Source organism: Dendrobates tinctorius, unplaced genomic scaffold, assembly GCF_039654945.1.
Source record: "Dendrobates tinctorius isolate UK_male_01 unplaced genomic scaffold, ASM3965494v1 ptg000257l, whole genome shotgun sequence".
Classification (NCBI taxonomy): domain Eukaryota; kingdom Metazoa; phylum Chordata; class Amphibia; order Anura; family Dendrobatidae; genus Dendrobates; species Dendrobates tinctorius.
This window is the reverse complement of record NW_027361924.1, coordinates 1,692,713-1,711,516: the sequence shown is the minus strand read 5'-3', so window position 1 is coordinate 1,711,516 and position 18,804 is coordinate 1,692,713. Positions and strand designations below refer to the sequence as shown.

Sequence of the window (18,804 nt, the reverse complement as noted above, 5' to 3'; positions counted from 1 at the left end):
TTCCGGCCGTCACGTGACCAGCAGGCTTCTGGCGTCTGATTGGCTGCGGAGGAGGGGGAGAGCGGCTCTGGGATTGGCTGGAACGCACCCGGCGTGTAGAGCGGAGCTGTGAGGGCAGAAGACGGGTGGGAGGAAGAAGGAGCGGACGGGTGAGGGTGATACGTGTGTGTGTGACACTGTGTAATATGTGTGTGTGACACTGTGTAATGTGTGTGTGTGTCACACTGTGTGATGTGTGTGACACTGTGTAATGTGTGTGACACTGTGTAATATGTGTGTGTGACACTGTGTAATGTGTGTGTGTGTGTGTCACACTGTGTAATATGTGTGTGTTGTGACACTGTGTAATGTGTGTGTGTCACACTGTGTAATGTGTGTGTGACACTGTGTAATATGTGTGTGTTGTGACACTGTGTAATGTGTGTGTGTGACACTGTGTAATATGTGTGTGTGTGACACTGTGTAATGTGTGTGTGTGACACTGTGTAATGTGTGTGTGTCACACTGTGTGATGTGTGTGACACTGTGTAATGTGTGTGACACTGTGTAATGTGTGTGACACTGTGTAATGTGTGTGTGTGACACTGTGTAATGTGTGTGTGTGTGTGTCACACTGTGTAATATGTGTGTGTTGTGACACTGTGTAATGTGTGTGTGTCACACTGTGTAATGTGTGTGTGACACTGTGTAATATGTGTGTGTTGTGACACTGTGTAATGTGTGTGTGTGACACTGTGTAATATGTGTGTGTGTGACACTGTGTAATGTGTGTGTGTGACACTGTGTAATGTGTGTGTGTCACACTGTGTAATGTGTGTCACACTGTGTAATGTGTGTGACACTGTGTAATATGTGTGTGTTGTGACACTGTGTAATATGTGTGTGTTGTGACACTGTGTAATGTGTGTGTGTGTCACACTGTGTAATGTGTGTCACACTGTGTAATGTGTGTGACACTGTGTAATGTGTGTGACACTGTGTAATATGTGTGTGTGTCACACTGTGTAATGTGTGTGTCACACTGTGTAATATGTGTGTGACACTGTGTAATGTGTGTGTGACACTGTGTAATGTGTGTGTGACACTGTGTAATGTGTGTGTGTGACACTGTGTAATGTGTGTGTGTGACACTGTGTAATGTGTGTGTGAGACACTGTGTAATGTGTGTGTGAGACACTGTGTAATGTGTGTGTCACACTGTGTAATATGTGTGTGACACTGTGTAATGTGTGTGTGACACTGTGTAATGTGTGTGTGTGACACTGTGTAATGTGTGTGTGAGACACTGTGTAATGTGTGTGTGAGACACTGTGTAATGTGTGTGTCACACTGTGTAATATGTGTGTGACACTGTGTAATGTGTGTGTCACACTGTGTAATATGTGTGTGACACTGTGTAATGTGTGTGTGACACTGTGTAATGTGTGTGTGTGACACTGTGTAATGTGTGTGTGTGTGACACTGTGTAATGTGTGTGTGTGACACTGTGTAATGTGTGTGTGAGACACTGTGTAATGTGTGTGTGACACTGTGTAATGTGTGTATAATAGTGTGTCATAGGTGCATAATATAACACTGTATACTGTCTGCAGAGTGTACAGTGTCTGCCGGGTGCACAATGTTTGTATATAATGTCAGTGGTGTATATGATAATGTGGGTGTATTGTGATTATATATAATATATACATAGGTGTATAATGTATATTTAGTGTGTGTGCACAGATCATGCGTGTTTATACAGTATATATAATGTGTACTGTGTATGTAATGTGTGTATTTATATGTGCAATGTGTGTGTATATCTCCTGGGTGGGCCAACTTCAAAATGGCTGCCATGGTCCCCCCTCCCATATACTAATGTGCCACAAACAGGAAGTTGATATCGCCAACCATTCCCATTTTATTTAGGTGTATCCATGTAAATGGCCCACCCAGGTCTAACCTTATAAATGGACCCCCCTGTATATGTATGTGTAATGTGTGGGTACATAATCTGTGTGTATATATGTACATTGTTTACAATGTGTATAATGTAAGTGGTGTATGTCCTATATACGTGTGTATATGCATTGTGCACACTAGGGCTGTCGCGTCGGTAAACCAAACCTCCAACTCCTCAATTTCCATGACTCTGGCTCCACCAAAATGGGCTCCGACTCCACAGCTCTGGTGCACACAATGTGTACTGTATATGTAATGCAAGCATATATATTGTATGTAATGTGTGTGTGTATACATATATGTTTATAATGTAAGTGCATGTGTGTATAATATATACATATAAGTAATGTATACACAAAATGTTTATGTATTGTGTGTGTGTATATATATATATATATATTTGTTTACTGTAAATATGTATGTAATATGACAAGAAGTAAAGAAACACTTGTGAAGCAAACCGAGCAGCTTCATCATGTTGTCACATGGACTGACTTCCAATGAACCTTTATGTCTCATCAAGAGCTTATTTGGGGAATGGCTGTCTGTCAAGTGTGTTTTGCAGGGGCAGTGTTGGTACACAGCTCCATATCGCGCTGAGCCGTATTCCATAACTGTTCTAAGTGAGAATATGTGAAGATCCACTCAACTAGTCCATCATTACTATAAGGCATGATAAAGATCAGTCAATCCAGAAAATTGCTAGAAGATTGATGATTTTCATGAGACTGGCTCTTTTGAGGACCCACCCCTGGAATGGGAAACCAAGCATTACCTTTGCTGCAGAGGATAAGTTCATCAGGCACCAGCCACAGAAGACGAAAATGTGCAAAGCCGCAGATAACAGCCCTTATAAATGACGCATGGACATTAATCAGCAGACGCATCTCAACATAAACTGAAGCAGGCAGTTATGGTCGAAAGGCTGCAAGGAAGCCACAACTGAGAACCGCGAACAAGAAGAGACTTGTTTGGGCCAAACAAATCTGCACTGTTGGCTACTATGAGTGATGTTAGGAAAAAACATATATCCTTGTTTGCTTCACATGTGTTTCTTTACATATTTGTACATTTTGTGGCTTTGCTGCCTTCAGTCTGAATTTGCAATGTGCACATTCCAAAAACAATAAGGTAACAATTGCGTGAAGATGCGTCCAAACTTCTGACCACTGCTGTATATATAATGTATGTACTGTATGTACTTTCTGAATGTATGGTATTTCTCATCCCTTCCTGTCTTGTGTGGCTATCCCCTCAGCACAGCGGGTCCCTTTGTGTCCATGGAACCGGGCAGTATAGAGAAGTTGTCCCTTCTGCACCAGAGCTCCGACTTCTTAGTGGTAAACAAGCACTGGGACATCCGCATAGACAGTAAGATGTGGTACGAGAAGCTGACGGTGCAGCGACAGCTCAAGCACCGCTTCCCCGAGCTCGCCGATCCCGACACCTACTACGGGTTCAGGTGAGTTTTAGTTCCGAGCGTCCGTCTCATTATTGGGTCCATGCAGATTTATTGTATCTCATTGTCTCACAGGTTCTGCCATCAGCTCGACTTTTCGACCAGTGGAGCTCTATGTGTGGCCCTCAACAAGGAAGCCGCGGGGCGGGCGTACAAGTGCTTCAAAGAGCGGATGGTCACCAAGGCGTACCTGGCCCTGGTAAGGATGAACTCTCCTTGTATCCTTTTCCATTACATATGTATTCACACCAGCTCATGCTGCCTCTTCTGTTTAGGTTAGGGGCTTTGTAGCAGAGAGTCGCATGACCATCACCCTGGCCATAGGCAAGAACACACAGGACGGACTCACACACATGATGTGTGTAGAAGGGACGGAGGGTGAGTACTGATTCTCCATGACTTTGTCAATAAAGTTGGTTGATAAGATTACATCAGATTAATTCCACTGTTGTCATGTTAGTGCACAATATGACATCACTGGGGAACCCTAACGACATTAACCTGGGATTCCTTAAAGGGGCTGTCCACCTATTGGGCCAATTTTTTTTTATTACTACTTAAATGCCTGTACTTCAAGCTAAAAATCATTTTTGCAATTTGAGTTTTCTTTTTTAAGTTGCTGCACCGTGTGGCTTTTACAGGCCTAGTTTTGCTGCACTTTCATCTTTGATGTGGTCATAAATCAGCTGAGAGGAGCTCAGAAAAAGAGAGAAGAGAGTTAGAAACTCTTGTCAGACCATCGGAAGGAGCTCGCTGAAGGATTTATTTAATTTTTTTTTTAGGAATATCGATGACTTACCAGGCGCTTATTAATTTGTAGCCACTTAGTGAATTGTCCTGTCCTCACCAGGGTGCAAGAATTCCAAACCTTGTCACACGGACCTCCTCGTACTGCAGCATGGACTATACAAAGGAGACCCGGTCACTAAAGTCTTATTACAGCCTCTGACAGGTGGGTAGTAAAGGGGTTTTCCATATTGGTATTGCTAAAATGCGCCTTAACTAAAATGGGTTTTAACGCACAAACCAGAGCCACTTCTGGAGTGAATGACCTCAAAACTGCACTCACTTCTGACGCAGACATGCTGAGCATACAAGCGTCTTGGCGCGAGTGTGCATGGAAAAGCCACTATGTTTTACTCACTCTCTCAAGTTCTGGAACTGAGCGCTCCCCGATCTCACATTGACAGCGCTGCAGCCAATCAATGAGCTAAATCGGCTTTGCTCCAGGTGTCTGCAGGAGACGCTCGGAGCCACTAAACTCAGTGATGTCACATCACATGACAATAATAAACACGTGGAGCAATGGCAGAGTCTGCACAGGACCCTTTAACGTCAGCAGCTCTAAATAAGCCCTTTAATGATTGCTGGTGGCCTGACCAACACCAATCATGAGAATAAGGCTATACAGCACTGCTCCATTCAAGTTGATTCTGCCATGCTGTGCAGCTGGATGGTCAGGAGCAAGTTGATGCGGCCATGCTGTGCAGCCAGACAGTCAGGAGCAAGTTGATGCGGCCATGCTGTGCAGCTGAGTTGGTCAGGAGCTAGTTGATGTGGCCATGCTGTCTAGCAGAGTTGGTCAGGAGCTAGTTGATGCTGCCATGCTGTGTAGCAGAGTTGGTCAGGAGCTAGTTGATGTGGCCATGCTGTGCAGCCGAGTTGGTCAGGAGCTAGTTGATGTGGCCATGCTGTGCAGCCGAGTGGGTCAGGAGCTAGTTGATGCTGCCATGCTATGCAGGTGGATGGTCAGGAGCTAGTTGCTTTCTTTTAACAGCCACTATGGGCAGATTAACGCCTTGAGACCATGCTCGTTTTATGGGGTAGCCATTACCATTCTAACTAGCGTTTCCTTGACTTTCAGGCCGTACCCACCAGCTCAGAGTCCATTGCAGCGCCCTGGGTTACCCCATCGTAGGTGACTTTACCTATAGCTTTAAGACCGACACGGACCCCTACAGAATGATGCTTCATGCGTACTACCTCCGAATCCCCACCGAACGAGAGCTCATTGAAGTCACAGCGCCCGACCCTTTCCAGTCGGATTTGGACCCCAGTTGGGTGCCCGCAGACACCATCCGCAGCCTGAGCGATGCCATGATGGAAATCGTCAGTAAGCAGGTGGAGTCAGATGGCAAGAAAGAAGTGCAGAAACCCCCAGACAAACCATGCAAGAAGGTGACGGAGCGGGAGAGAGCTGCGTGTGCGCAGTGGTTGTCGGAGTGGGCTGGTGAATAATCCGCTCTGTCCCTGGTAATGCTTTACTGTACCCGCCATCATGTCTGGGTAACATGGTAGCAGTAGTTCACCGCTCCTAGGACCACACAGCACTGCTTCTAAGCATCTACCTGTCACAGCAGTTCACCAGCACAATGGCATCGACAACTGCTTGGGTCTTTTAATGCGCAGAAGGGGGAGGAAAGGTTGTCAGCAACGAGCGCTGCTGTTTTAACGTTCACACGTGTCTGTGTAATTACATGAGGACTGTAGGACCAACCCGAACTTGCAGCTTCATAGATCCCTGTGGAGATTTTATTTTTGAGGGTAATTCCTGTAATCTACCAATATCTTGCCCATTTTTAGCTTTCTATAGGGTTTGTATAGCTTTGTCGTGTCCCTTTTAAGCATGTCACCCAAGTGACAACCAAATATGGCCTCCATTTTATCACCCACCCTTCCCAGACTGTCTATCACTTTACCTTCTTATATCGCTCCATGACGAGGTATTTAACCCCTTCACCACCTTGCGTTTTTTTTCCCCTTTTTGCACTTTCATTTTTTCCTCCCCTTCTTCCCAGAGCCATAACTTTTTAATATATATATATATATATATATATATATATATATATATATATATATAATTTCCATCAATATGGCCGTAAAAGAGCTTGTCCCGCAAAAACGAGTTATATTTTTGAACGACTCCATTGGTTTTACCTTATAGTTTACTGGAAAATGAGAAAAAAAATTCCAAGTGCGGCAAAATTGCAAAAAAAAATTGCAATTCCACTATTGTTTTTTGCTTTTTTTATTTACCCTGTCCAATGTATGCTAAAACTGACCTGACAATATGATCCTCCAGGTCAGTACGATTATGCAGATACCAAACATGTAAAGGTTTTTTTTTTTGTTTTTTTTTTTTTATTTAAATGGTGAAAAAAGAATCCAAAATTTGTAAGAAAAAAAAAAAGGGCTTATGTCGCCATTTTCCGAGACATTTTTCATGATCTCGGGTTGGGCGGGAGCTTATTTTTTGCGTGCCGAGCTGATGCTTTTATTGATACCATTTTCGTGCAGATACGATATTTGGATCTCCCATTATTGCAATTTATTGCAATGTTGTGGCTGCCCAAAAAAGTAATTCTGGCTTTTCGTTTTTTTTTTTTTCTCGTTACGCCGTTTACTGATTGGAGCGATACCAGATATGCGTATTTTTTTTTTTCTATTTTTTTTATTTTCAATGGGGCAAAAGGAGGGTGATTTGAGCTTTTGGGACATATAATTTCTTAATATTTCAATTTTTATTTTATTTTTTTTACTGTATTTAATAAAGTCCGATCGCCTGTGCTTTACATACCAGTGCATCAGCACTGCTATATGTAGCAAAAATCATCATCTCCCATGAGCCGGCGTTCATGTGAGATTCACAATGACAGACACGGGGGCCTTCTGCAGGCCCCGGCTGTTGTGACAACCCATCGGCGCGCCACAATCATGTGACGGGAACCGATGATCAGGATCAATGACGCGCTTCCACCTGGTGCGTGTTTAATGCCGATGTCGTTTACAGCCGAACATCACTGACGGGCAGTACTGCCAAGCACTATATAGGCTTTTAGCACATCTCCTATAGATGGCGGGCCATGAAAACCCTTGTTCGCCTTTCATTGTGTGTGATTGAAACACATGGAATTTTGTGAAAGTGGAGGCCAAAGTACACACAGGGTCATTCACAGAAACACAAGACTGTCCTGAGCAATTTCCGGATTTCACCATTCTAGTAATAGGCCGTATACACAGTTTGGTGCCAAAGTGAATCGCTAAAAAATAAAGTAAAAATAAAAAAAGTAAAATTACAAAAATAAAAATCACTGAGTTACCGATACCCCCCAAAAAAAAGCTCATCCACCAAAAATCCCTCATACAGTTACGTTAAATTTACAGGTCTCGCAATATGGCGACATTAAAAAAAAAAAAAAGAATTTTTTTTTTACTTTTATAAGTGTCAAATTAAGCTCAGTAGTGATGTAGTTAAAATAGAATTTATTACAGCTGATGGAGCTGTATGTGTTGTCTATTAGGTAAAAAAAAAAACACTCCAGGTAAAACTAATACGCAGAGCCATTAATAGGAAAGTTTCTAAAATGAAAACTGTCTGCCCATAGCAGCCAATCAGAGCCCGGCTTTCAGATATTAAATGGTTCTTGTGAAATGATAGCTGTGCTGTCATTGGTCTCACGGCAGTTTTTCCTATTTAAATAGTTTCCTCCATCTGCCTCGTTGTATTCGTTTTGGTCTGAAATGTTTCTCTGTCCAAAAGAAAAACCTTTGCTTCCCATAGCAAACCAATCACAGGCATAGTACGCACTAGTTTTGGACGGGAGACCATCTCTAACACCTCCACAGGCTGTAATAGGACTGTGTCTTTAATATAGCACATGGTGACGGTCATAGAGAACTTGGGGGGAGAGGGACACCGACGGGAGATGTGTATATTTTTGGTAAAAGATGACGAATATTTCTATTTAATCTCAGATATTATATTTATTTATATCGTTATTTATTCCATCCGCCTTTCAATGTTGCTGCTATTTTATCTTTTTTTGTACTCTTCCTGTTTTATGTGATTTTATGATTCATTTTGTTTTCTGTGACTTGTAAAATTTTAAATGTGTAGGATAAAAAAACATTAAATGTGAATAAATTCTATTCATTAATCAGGTCCTTATTATCTTTATATTTTGGTTCCCTAAATGGGCACCTGGTCAGAAATGGCCAGTGTTTGCTCTTATGTAATTATTGCTGCAACCCTGAGTATGTAGTTTTTTTGTTTTTCTTGAATCAACCACACGGTTCCAGAGATAAGGGCCTTTTTATTTAGTGCTTCCTTTTATGGTCTTTATAGGGGGCGTGGCTGACAGGATCCTCTAGGGCGTGTCTTGTTTGCTCTGCATTACTGCCTTGCGAGCTCCACCCAGTGATGGTCAACGTGTGACTGGACACAGCACCTCCAGCAGGGCGAATTTCTATGGCACACGTGACCCTGGATACACCGCCTCTAGTAGGGTGAATTTAAACAATATAACATGCAGCCGGATACACCGCCTCCAGGAGGCGAATTTCAGTATTACACATATAACTGGATACACCGCCTCCAGCAGGGCGAATTTAAATAATAAAGGGAAACGCCAGGGAAACTGATACAATGGAGGGCCCTGCGATTGGGAACGGGGACGTGGAGACCTCCAGCACTCCCCTGAGCCAGTCTCTACACTCCTAACAGTCCCTATACCGGCTCCACACCTGTCGCCGAGCTGGAACCTAAGAACCCTAGCTCGCCCTGCACCTAGCCCTTTCTAATGAAATGGACGGTGCAGAAACTAATCCCACCACTTCACTGAAACACACAAAAGGAAAGGGATAACACCACTTAGCTTTGCTCTGTTGCTCTTGCTCCCAGCAACAGAGTCCACCACCAGAATGCAGCTTTCCTCCAGAATAGCTGCTGCTTCACCAAGCTTTGTCAGAGCTGCAAGGAACTCTCTCTAGCTCCTTCCACACCAGGGCTCTGACTGAGCTGCCAGGAACTCTCTCTAGATCCTTCCTCCACCAAGGATGGTTGAAATGAGCAATATCACCAACAGTGAGTGAGAGAACAAGACACACCTATATAGTTAAACCAGAGCAATCACACCTGTTAGTGATAATCACATGCACTAAACTAAAGTAACCAGAGTGCAATGACCCTACCGTCCACCGGGGGCAAAACTAGAACTGAAATCACCACAGTGCAATGACCCTAATTGCCACCGGGGGCAAAACTGCCTTAAAGCCAAAGGCTTGAAGGAAAAAAAAAAAGGTTACGAGTGCATTTATCTGTCATAATCCAACCTGGATCATGACACACCCCTTTGTAAAGACTAGGAAAAGTAGCATAAAATAAAAAAAAGGCCCCTTTGGAACCGTATGGCAAATAAAAAAAAAAAAAAAAAGACTCGCCGCAGCAGCTGGAATAAAAAGAGCAAGAACTGTCCACTTTTGAAATGGTGACAAGTGCATTTTAAAGTGGAATCACACTAACATGAGACGGGCACCTAGAAATGTGAACAAGTCCTGACCATGCGATGATTATTTATGTCATTGGGTGGTGAAGATAAAAACGAAAAAAAATATTTTAGCTTCAAAGTTTTCTTTTTCACAAGAGGAGGGGAGTAGGAGAAAACGGATCTCACAATTTTGTCAGGCAATTTTTCCTAAACACGACAATGCCTTGTGTGAGATCGGAAGTGAAGGACAAACTGTCCAGGAAATCTTCCCCTCTATAGATTAATTGGATTCTTCCCTCTACAGTAATTGAAAACATGGACACTAACTGTAGTGTAGGTGCTGCTAATCAAATGTCCTTGATTAATTTTTCAACAGCAAATTGTGACCTTCATGATAAAAGCAGAAGTTTTGGCATTTGGCTGGTCTGGAGCATTAAGGTGTGTGCTGGCATTATACCATGGAGAAAAGACATCAGCAATGATCGTAGAGAAGCAATTGTTGCTACTAATCAATCTAGATCCTTTTGGATAAAATATTTAGGCTTACTGTGCGCTGCTGAGACCAGGATAAAGTCACCACATGAAAAACTTTTTAACTCTTTATTCCCAACGCGTTTCAAAGTGGAAAATCACTTCTTCAGGGGATGACAAGCTATGAAGAAGTGATTTTCCACTTTGAAACGCGTTGGGAATAAAGAGTTAAAAAGTTTTTCATGTGGTGACTTTATCCTGGTCTCAGCAGCGCACAGTAAGCCTAAATATTTTATCCAAAAGGATCTTTATCTGTGGTCACGAACGTGAACCTCGGGCGTGCAGCAGGCTGACATTGACTTACATGCTTTAATCTATCTTGGAAAAGGTGAGTAGATTCCTTGGAATTTATTTCATCTGTTACCCAGATAAGACCATATTGCGCACTTTCTTTCCTCAGTTTTAATCAATCTAGGAAAGACCATTACCAAACAATTTGGAGTCCAGCATTCTACATTGAGAGAAGATTATTCACAAGTGGTAAACATTCCAGACAGTTGACAATCTTCCTTGCAGTGTCCTTACCCAGCATATTCACCCCAAGGTCTGACTATACAATGCTCAGAGAAGTTGCAAAAAAAAAAAAGAGCTACAGCTCAGACTCTAAAGGCCTCAGCATGTTAAATGTTCAAATTCATGACAGTACAATTGGAAAAAGACTGAAGAAGTTAGAGAAGATTATTCACAAGTGGAAAACATTCTTTCTGTAAGTGTCTGTCCCAGCAAGTTCACTTTAAGTAGAGACTGTACAATGCTCAGAGAAGCTGCAAAAAAAAAAATCTAAGAGCTATAGCTCAGACTCTAACTTTAATCAGAATCTAAAATTATTCAACCCATACAATAAATGTTGTATCCAATAAAAAATATACAAATGCCAGGAAATGGAAGACTGAAAAACAAAATTGCATCATGTGTCGCTGAGGCAAGACAAGCTTTTTTTGGCTTAACATTTTTTGGGCAGTGCAGATAAACAGGAGTCATTGAATATAGATGTGCCGTAATAGAGCAGGCTGGCAATGTAAAGCATGGGGGGGGGGTTGGGGTGCCATAGTAAAGGTCAATTCTAATTGCACTTCAGAGCATTGTTCCTATAAGATAAATTGTTCCAGAGAGGGCAGTGTGGCCCAATTATTCAAAAAAAGCGAGAAGTGTAATGGGAACACATTCCTAAATAGCTTAAAGGGAAGTAAAAAAATTGCCATTTTTGGCTCTCGATTTATTCCTGCTACACCTCTGAGTATTCCTTTTTTTTTTCTTTTAAATCCACCTTATGGTTCCAGAGATATTGGACTTTTTAGTGCTAAATTCTATAGTCTTCATAAAGGAGGTGTGGCTTACAGGCTCCTCTAGGGCGTGTCTTTAGGCTGTTCAGCATAATTACCTTGTCAGCCACGCCCCCTTAGTAAAGACCATTAAAAAGCTGCACTAAATAAAATTGCCCGTATCTCTGGAGCCACATGACGGATTTTGGAAAAAACTGAAAATACTTGAAGGAGCGATGGGAATAAACTAAAAGGAACTAGTGACGGGTCCCCTTTAAAAAGCATTTACCATAAATTAAAGTGAACTTTCGCATATCTCTAATCTTAGTGATACAAAATGGAATGCCCCTTTTTTTTTTTTTACTTTGCAATATTTTTATTGAAATATATAGGCAATACAATAAATAGCAGCCACTTTGTAGTCCTCTATTATACAAACGCAGACTATAAACACCATACAAAATAGCTTACGCCTCTGAGGTTTTGGAGCGGCGCGGGATCGCTTACCGGACATAGACATGAAGGCTAAGTTCACACGTACCGGAACTCTCGCGAGAATTCCATTCCGCAGGAAAATCGCATTTTAAATTCCCGCAGAAAAACTAGCATTTTGCAAGCGTATTTAGCTTGCAAAATGCTAGCGTTTTCCAAGCGATCTGTAGCATCACTTGGAGAACTGATTGACAGGTTGGTCACACTCGTCAAACATAGTGTTTGACGAGTGTGACCAACTTTTTACTACTGAGGCCGCCTATGCAGCATCAGTAGTAAAAGATAGAATGTAAAAAAAAAGTGTTATTCTTGCCTTTCGACGTCCCGCGCATCCGTTCCCAGTAATCCTTTGCGAAAATGCCCGCGATGACGTCCGGTCTTGCCGGATCGCGATGTCTCGCGGTCATTCGCGATGACCGCGAGACTTCGCGATCCCGCGAGAACGGACGCCATCGCGGGCATTTTCGCAAAGGATTACTGGGACCGGGAGCGTGGAGAGCGGCGGGAAGGCTGCGCGGGACGCCGGAAGGTAAGAATAACAATATTTTTTTATTTTAAATTCTATTTTTTACAGGGATATGGTACCCAAAGCCCGGAGGACAGTCTCCTCTCCTCTCCTCAGCCACATGCGGGAAGTAATCGGAACAATGCATTCCTATGGGTGCGGGATCGCCGCGATTCCGCAAATTAATGAGCATGCTGCGTTTTTTACCGCGAAGCGATTCCGCCGCGGTAAAAACCGCAGCATTAGCACAGCATTGCGGAATTCCATAAGAATGCATGGGATGGTTATTTTTCGCGTTTTCGAGGCAAAATCGCGTGGTTAAAACCACCGCGGAAACGCGAAAAAAACGCCACGTGTGAACTCAGCCTTACTGTTCTACTCCAGTTTCTCTTATATCCAATAAGTCCAGTTTTATCAAACGGTACAAGTGACGTTTTTAGACTACGAGGGGAGTGCTTTTACTGCGCACACCTGACTTCCTGTCTGAAATGTTTATGAATAAATTAAGAAAGTAATATATATATTTTTTTAATACACGCTAACTAAAATGAGTCGGGTGACGCACATATACAGCTGTCATGATACGGGAGTATCAACACTGCCTATAATTTAAGTTCCTTCTACAAAAATCTGATTGCTACAGCAGTTCCAAGTATGGACCGCGATATCCTGACCAGCTGCAGGTCACCTGACCAACGCTAATAAAATCATAGGCATATACAAGACTGTTGAGTTTGGGTCAGGAGACGCACGGCTGGTCCCAATATTGCAGTCCGTACTCGGTCTGTGTGTTAACCTGGCCTAACAATTACGGGAAGTAGGTCCTAATATTCTAATCCTCAATGATCACTTCTGATCGCTGTTACTCTGGCATCTAACTGTACATATTCTCTGCAGTGGCCACTACAGGGCGTATGAAGTATTACATGCCAGCCCTTTGAATGAGTAACCCACTATGTAATGCATCAGGGCATTGTGTCACACAGTGATAAAACAGAGTCAACTAATTATGTTAACTTTAAATGTGAAATTAAACTTTACAATAGGTTTAGCAATAGAAAATGAACGATTATATTCAAAAGTAGCGATTCCCCATCTTGTAGGTGTCATTTGCTGTCTTCACTGCTAATGATGGGAAAGTTTCCCAAAATTAGAAAAATATGACTGTTTTACTCCAAAAAAGCGCCGCCATCTGGTTGTGTATGATATTGCAGCCCAGCTCGATTAAATTCACTGGAGCTTACGTTGCAATACCAGACACCACCACACAGAGGTGTGGCAATGGTTTTTAAAAAAAAAAACAACCATGTTTTCCTAATCTTTTACTATAAAGAGCAGCAACAGAATTTTTTTTTTTTTACGTTGTATCCTCAGTCAGGAAATAGTCTTCTTCATCAGATCTTAGAAAAGGAGAAATGCCCCAAAAATACCCAAGAAGAGTGAGAGGCCGGGAGTGAAGGTAGAGGCCGATGCAGCTGTATGGGGGGGGTAAAAAAAAAAAAGAAACACATTAGAACATGGAATCGGCCTGATATTTGTATTCTTATCCTAAAAGGCAGCGTCGGCACATCGGCTGTTGATAAACTACAACTCCCAGCATGCTATGCAAAAAGAGAACTGAACCATTTGAATTGTGCAGGTTCCAACAATTTTTTTTATCAGATTTAGACCCCCTAAGGCATTTTCCAGGAATGCCAGTTTTCTACTCTGGCGGGGCAGGACATATGGAGGTTGTGTAAATAATGGCGCCCTTTTTGATAGTGGGTGTATTCTCCTGAAATTCAATGTCCCCTTTCCATTCATTCATGTAGGTCTTCCCCAACCTGTTTTTACCTGGGAATGCCTTAAAAATATTAAAGGGGACATTCACTGGATTTGCTTCATTTAAACTGAGTGCTTCTTCTAATTACTGCTCCTCCACTGATTCTGGAAAAGTTTTTCCTTTTTTTTTCTGTGCTCCGTTCCAAAGTTATGACCCCTGGAAATTCTCAAATTTTCCCTTCACAAGGAACTGGGCGTGTACCATAGAACTTCTCTGTGGGCATTTTCTTTTTCTCCTATTGACATCCACCAATCAAAACATGGCCACGCCCACAGACAATCTGTAGTATACACACGATTGGTTGAAGGGTACAGTTGCACATTTTTTTTACCATAACTTTGGGAAGGAAGGTCACAGAAGGAAAAGAAATACTATTCCAGAATCAGTGGAGCCGCAGCAATTGGAGGAGGTGCTCGGTTTAGCTTTAACAAATACAGTCAAAGTTTTTCTTTTATTGCAATTATAAATAAACTCTGACCTGTGTGCCCCAGTCCTGTGATAAATGGGGGACTTTTGAGAATTCTGTATTATAATAAAGCCAGAATAAAGGATCATTTACAAGGGAAAATTTCCTGCCTGAATGAGCACCGAACAGTCATTCAGTCCCCATGAAAGAAACAGTGAAAATTATCTTACCGGGTGGTTTGGTGGTGACGTTATCCCGTATTCCTCCTGTGATGCCCAGACCCAGGGTATCCAGATCAGTCTGTTTCTGATTTGCTATCCAGTTACTGATGACGCTGTTGGTTGCCTGAGTCTTCAGATCTTCTACGTTGGTACCAAGTAAACTCTTCACATTGCTGACTGTGAGACTCTGATGGGGAAAAATGGCACAAGGTGATAGCTTTAGTCAGTGAGCTCCCCCTAGTGGTGGCTGCGGGCAGGTAGCTTTTCATCTTGGCTGTGCAAGGGATTTGGAACTCTGTATCAGGAAAATAAAGCTCTGACCATGGAACAGAGATGTGGCTGCACATGTGTAGCTCTCTCCATTCATTACAATTGGGCAAGAACTGACCGCAGTTCCCCCCAGTGCCAACAGCGCCACCATCTGGCAAGATAGAGGAGTGACAAAACCTGTATGGCATAGATCAACTCACCATAATAGCAGATGGGTTGAGTTTCACAAAGGTTCCTATGTCCATGTTGGGATTCGTTGCAGCCAGGGTCTTCAGGTCTGCAGCTGATGTGCCACCTGTAAGTGGTACCATTTATAACAAGGTATTCTAGCACTCGCCCGCATAATGCCATAGTCTTGTATTGTGTGCCCAGATTTGATGCTTACCTAGGTATGACTTTATGAGGTTGAAGTAGGTAGACCCTTGGCTACTCTCGGACTGGAAGGCCGACTTTGCTTGAGCGTAGAAGGCATCCTTCACAGCTTGGCTGCATGCCGATAAGTCTAGGGCTTTGGCTTCACTGCAGGAGATTGATGTTAATTGGGTATATGTATATATTTTATTTTTTTTTATTTTTTTGAAGCCTGCAGGTTAAAGTTTTTGGGTCACTCACGTTATTGCACTGCTGCTCATGGACTGCACTTGAGCGCTGGTTAAAAGGCAAACATATCGACTACTGATCACGTTCAGCGCCGGGGCAGTAAGTTGATTTCCTGAGCTTAAATATTTTCCAATTTCACTCTGGGCCTGAAATGACAGAAGTGTGAAAAGTTCAATAAGGTTAAAGCTTCATATACAATTCCTTTCCTTCTCAGAGTCAATTCTGTTTTGCCACTAGAGGGAGCTCACTGCACACAGTTATTATTGAGCTCCATGTCTACACAGTAAGTTCCTGAGCTCCCTCTAGTGGTGACTGCAGGCAGAGAGAATTTCATTATATAACATTATATCCGTGCAGCGGATTTTGAGCTTTGGATCCTGAAAAAAAAAACATGCTATGAAAATGTGATTATAGTCTGGAGGTGAAAAAAGGTCCTAAAAATGTAAAAGTTTAAGCATAAGTGATATCTTGTGGCTTGTTGGCAAACTGACCACTCTGACTCCCACCGATCCTGAGAACCTGGGGTGTAAAATACCCTATGACAATGCCGGTGATATCAATTTGCCATTTATAAGTAATAACTTGCAGATTAGTGGGGGTCCGACACAAAAGACTCCGGATCGTGAGAACGGGACACTGGATCGCTAGGGGTCTCAGTAGTCAGACCACAAGTTTATCACTTATTCCTTACATTCTTTAGATAATTGATGATAATTTTTAATGTTGGAAATAACCCTTTAACGGGAACATATTTTTTTAATCAATAAAATGCATTGAAAAGAGACCACCAGACACCATTGATGCAGCTCATGTCTGAGGAGGAGAGGACAATGTGTGATGTAGGGGGACGAATGGGCCATTCCTGTATGTAATGTGCATGAATAGTGCTGGGTGCATCATCAGTCCTACCCCCAGTGAATTCACTCACCAGGGTATCGGAGGGATAGACTGAAAGTAAACTGCTGAGAGTGTCCACCGAGGTTATGTTCCACTTGCTCACATCAGCGTCTCCGCACACTCGGCTGATTTCTCCCAGGTTTATTAGGACAGATTCTGGGTAACCAGCGGAAAAGAGCTGGGGAAGAAGCACAAAATAATACATGCATTAAGTAAAATAAAAATCCCAAAGATGGACAACCCCTTTAAGTTCCACATGCATTGAACTAATGAGGCCTCGTTGATCACCTTGACCCTAATTCCTCCTCATTATACCAATTTCTTATCAACTACATGGACAGGTGTCAATGTTTTTTAAAAATTGGACCATGGAAAGGTCAATCTAAATGCATTTTGGGGAGATAATGGGAACTTACTGCGTCCAGCTTGTTCTTCAAGACGGTCAGCTGAGCATCGGTGAAGGTCTTGCTGCTCAGCACGGATAGATAGTTGGTAAGGGTATCGTTTCCTAAACAGGCGTCCAATTCTGTTGGCGTGTAACTGAGCGGCAGCAGGGCGTCGTTCACATTACTCGCTGTGATCTCCTTCCCAGAAGCGCAACCTATAGCGGAAGAATCCCAGGTTATACCTTTACAAGGAGACGAGTTGTAGGTGTTCATGTAACCACTACAGATTCCTTCCTTTATTATCTCTCACTCCTTACATTCTACTTTTCTCCTTTAGATTTATATTTCCTTTTTATTCGGACTCCCATGACAGCACCACGAGAGAGGGGATCCGCCCTTCGGGAACAGGAAACCTACAGATACAAAAAGGGCGGCACCTCTCCCACGCATCAGTTGGTTTCCTGTTCCTGAGGGGACGGGATCCTGCAGATGACCGGATCCCAGGCCGGCCGGCCGGTACAGGTAGCGAGGGGGTCTCCTACCTCGGCCTGGTGCGGAGCTCCTGGAAGACGCCACGGTGGCCCAGGATGGGTGGCACGGCGGTGGCGTAGACAGCAGGGAGCGGCGTCCGGAGGAGGTCCGTCTCCATAAGCAGACCGCGCCGGTGAGTATACCCCCTGGGACTCCCAACTCCAGCGGCGCGATCGCGGTGGTCGGGGGGGAGGCCGGCGCGGCTGCAGAGCTTTGGGGCCGGGGAGCGCTCCATAGTGCAGTGCCCGGGCGTCCCGCGTGACTTCCGGTCACGTCGGAGTCGCGGTGACGTCAGGGGGCGGAGCCTTGGGGCGCTTCCGGGTCGGCGGCGCCACTGCGCAGGCGTGGAGACCCAAGATGGCGGCGCCCATCGGGAGGACGCCGGTAAGCGCCGGTTCCCCTGCCGAAAGCGGCGCCAGCTGGGGAGGGGGGCCCTATTAGGAGGGTGGCGTGGCAGGAGGAGGGGTATATAGGCAGGACCCTAGATGGGTGCCTTGCCTTGGCCACATTATTGCAAGCCAGTAATGGAGAGCGAGCAGGAGCAGCAGCAGCAACGACGGCAACAGCGACAATCTTCACTGCCGCCCCTGGATGACTTTAACCAGGAGGTTAGCGTGCACTCAAGTCCAATGGCGAGGTGCAGGTGTAACGGACCAGTAGGTCCTATTACCAATAATAGTCTAATTCACCGCACACTCAGAGGGATGTATGCAAATAAGTGCTTATTTTATTATATACAAAACATGTGGGAGCCATTGCAGCTAGGCGTGGGAGCGCCGCTGTATAGCACCCTAACAACAGCCATCTTTCTTGGGCTATTCTCTTGGGAGTTCTATTCCTCTTTATTCAAAGATCCGACTTTCAATTCAGCGATAAAAGTGATAAAGGCTCGGACTGAGCCGAAACGTCATGTTAATTATAACGCTTCTACTTCGTGCTATATATTCTTGCTTGGCTCCCACATGTTTTCTATATAATAAAATAAGCACTTATTTGCATAAATCCCTCTGAGTGTGCGGTGAATTAGACTATCCTGGATGACCTTAGGCAGGTCAAACAGAAGAAGAAAGAGGCCCGTGACAGTAAGGAGCGTCCGGGACGTAGTGACCAGTCCAGTCATAAGAGCTCCGCTAGGCGGACAGGAGCATCGACTGAGAAAAATGCCCCTCATTCTCCGGTACTTGATTGAGGCACTGGTAAGTGATCTTCGTGAAT

At 43.6% G+C, this 18,804-nt stretch overlaps 2 protein-coding genes across 3 annotated transcripts in view; one reads left to right on the top strand and one right to left on the bottom strand.

Moving 5' to 3' along the window:
- Positions 1 to 14: 14 nt before the first annotated feature.
- On the top strand, positions 15 to 8,337 carry RPUSD1 (RNA pseudouridine synthase domain containing 1). 2 transcript variants are annotated; one of them, XM_073558435.1, is made up of 6 exons: positions 15 to 149; positions 3,200 to 3,403; positions 3,476 to 3,599; positions 3,676 to 3,778; positions 4,251 to 4,352; positions 5,265 to 8,337. In XM_073558435.1, the coding sequence occupies exons 2-6, from the start codon at positions 3,222 to 3,224 to the stop codon at positions 5,636 to 5,638; spliced, it is 885 nt and encodes a 294-aa protein (XP_073414536.1). In that variant the 5' UTR covers positions 15 to 149; positions 3,200 to 3,221; the 3' UTR covers positions 5,639 to 8,337. The 2 variants fall into 2 exon arrangements, with proteins under 2 accessions (XP_073414536.1, XP_073414535.1); XM_073558434.1 differs by having other exon boundaries at positions 18 to 149; positions 3,205 to 3,403.
- Positions 8,338 to 13,730: 5,393 nt separating this feature from the next.
- The window catches only part of LOC141069246 (uncharacterized), a 40,205-nt gene continuing 35,131 nt past the window's right edge, over positions 13,731 to 18,804 (bottom strand). The window contains exons 33-39 of the mRNA XM_073558700.1: positions 17,089 to 17,273; positions 16,704 to 16,850; positions 15,788 to 15,921; positions 15,561 to 15,694; positions 15,376 to 15,470; positions 14,915 to 15,092; positions 13,731 to 13,931 (exon numbers count right to left, since the gene is read on the bottom strand). Of these exons, the coding sequence (XP_073414801.1) occupies positions 13,858 to 13,931; positions 14,915 to 15,092; positions 15,376 to 15,470; positions 15,561 to 15,694; positions 15,788 to 15,921; positions 16,704 to 16,850; positions 17,089 to 17,273 (947 nt within the window). The 3' untranslated portion in view covers positions 13,731 to 13,857. The remainder of the gene's footprint in view (positions 13,932 to 14,914; positions 15,093 to 15,375; positions 15,471 to 15,560; positions 15,695 to 15,787; positions 15,922 to 16,703; positions 16,851 to 17,088; positions 17,274 to 18,804) is intronic.

Coding starts and splice junctions, on each gene's coding strand:
- RPUSD1 (XM_073558435.1), top strand. CDS start 3,222: ATGGAACCGGGCAGTATAGAGAAGTTGTCCCTTCTGCACCAGAGCTCC. Junction 3,404..3,475: donor GACACCTACTACGGGTTCAG/GTGAGTTTTAGT, acceptor ATTGTCTCACAG/GTTCTGCCATCAGCTCGACT. Junction 4,353..5,264: donor CTTATTACAGCCTCTGACAG/GTGGGTAGTAAA, acceptor CTTGACTTTCAG/GCCGTACCCACCAGCTCAGA.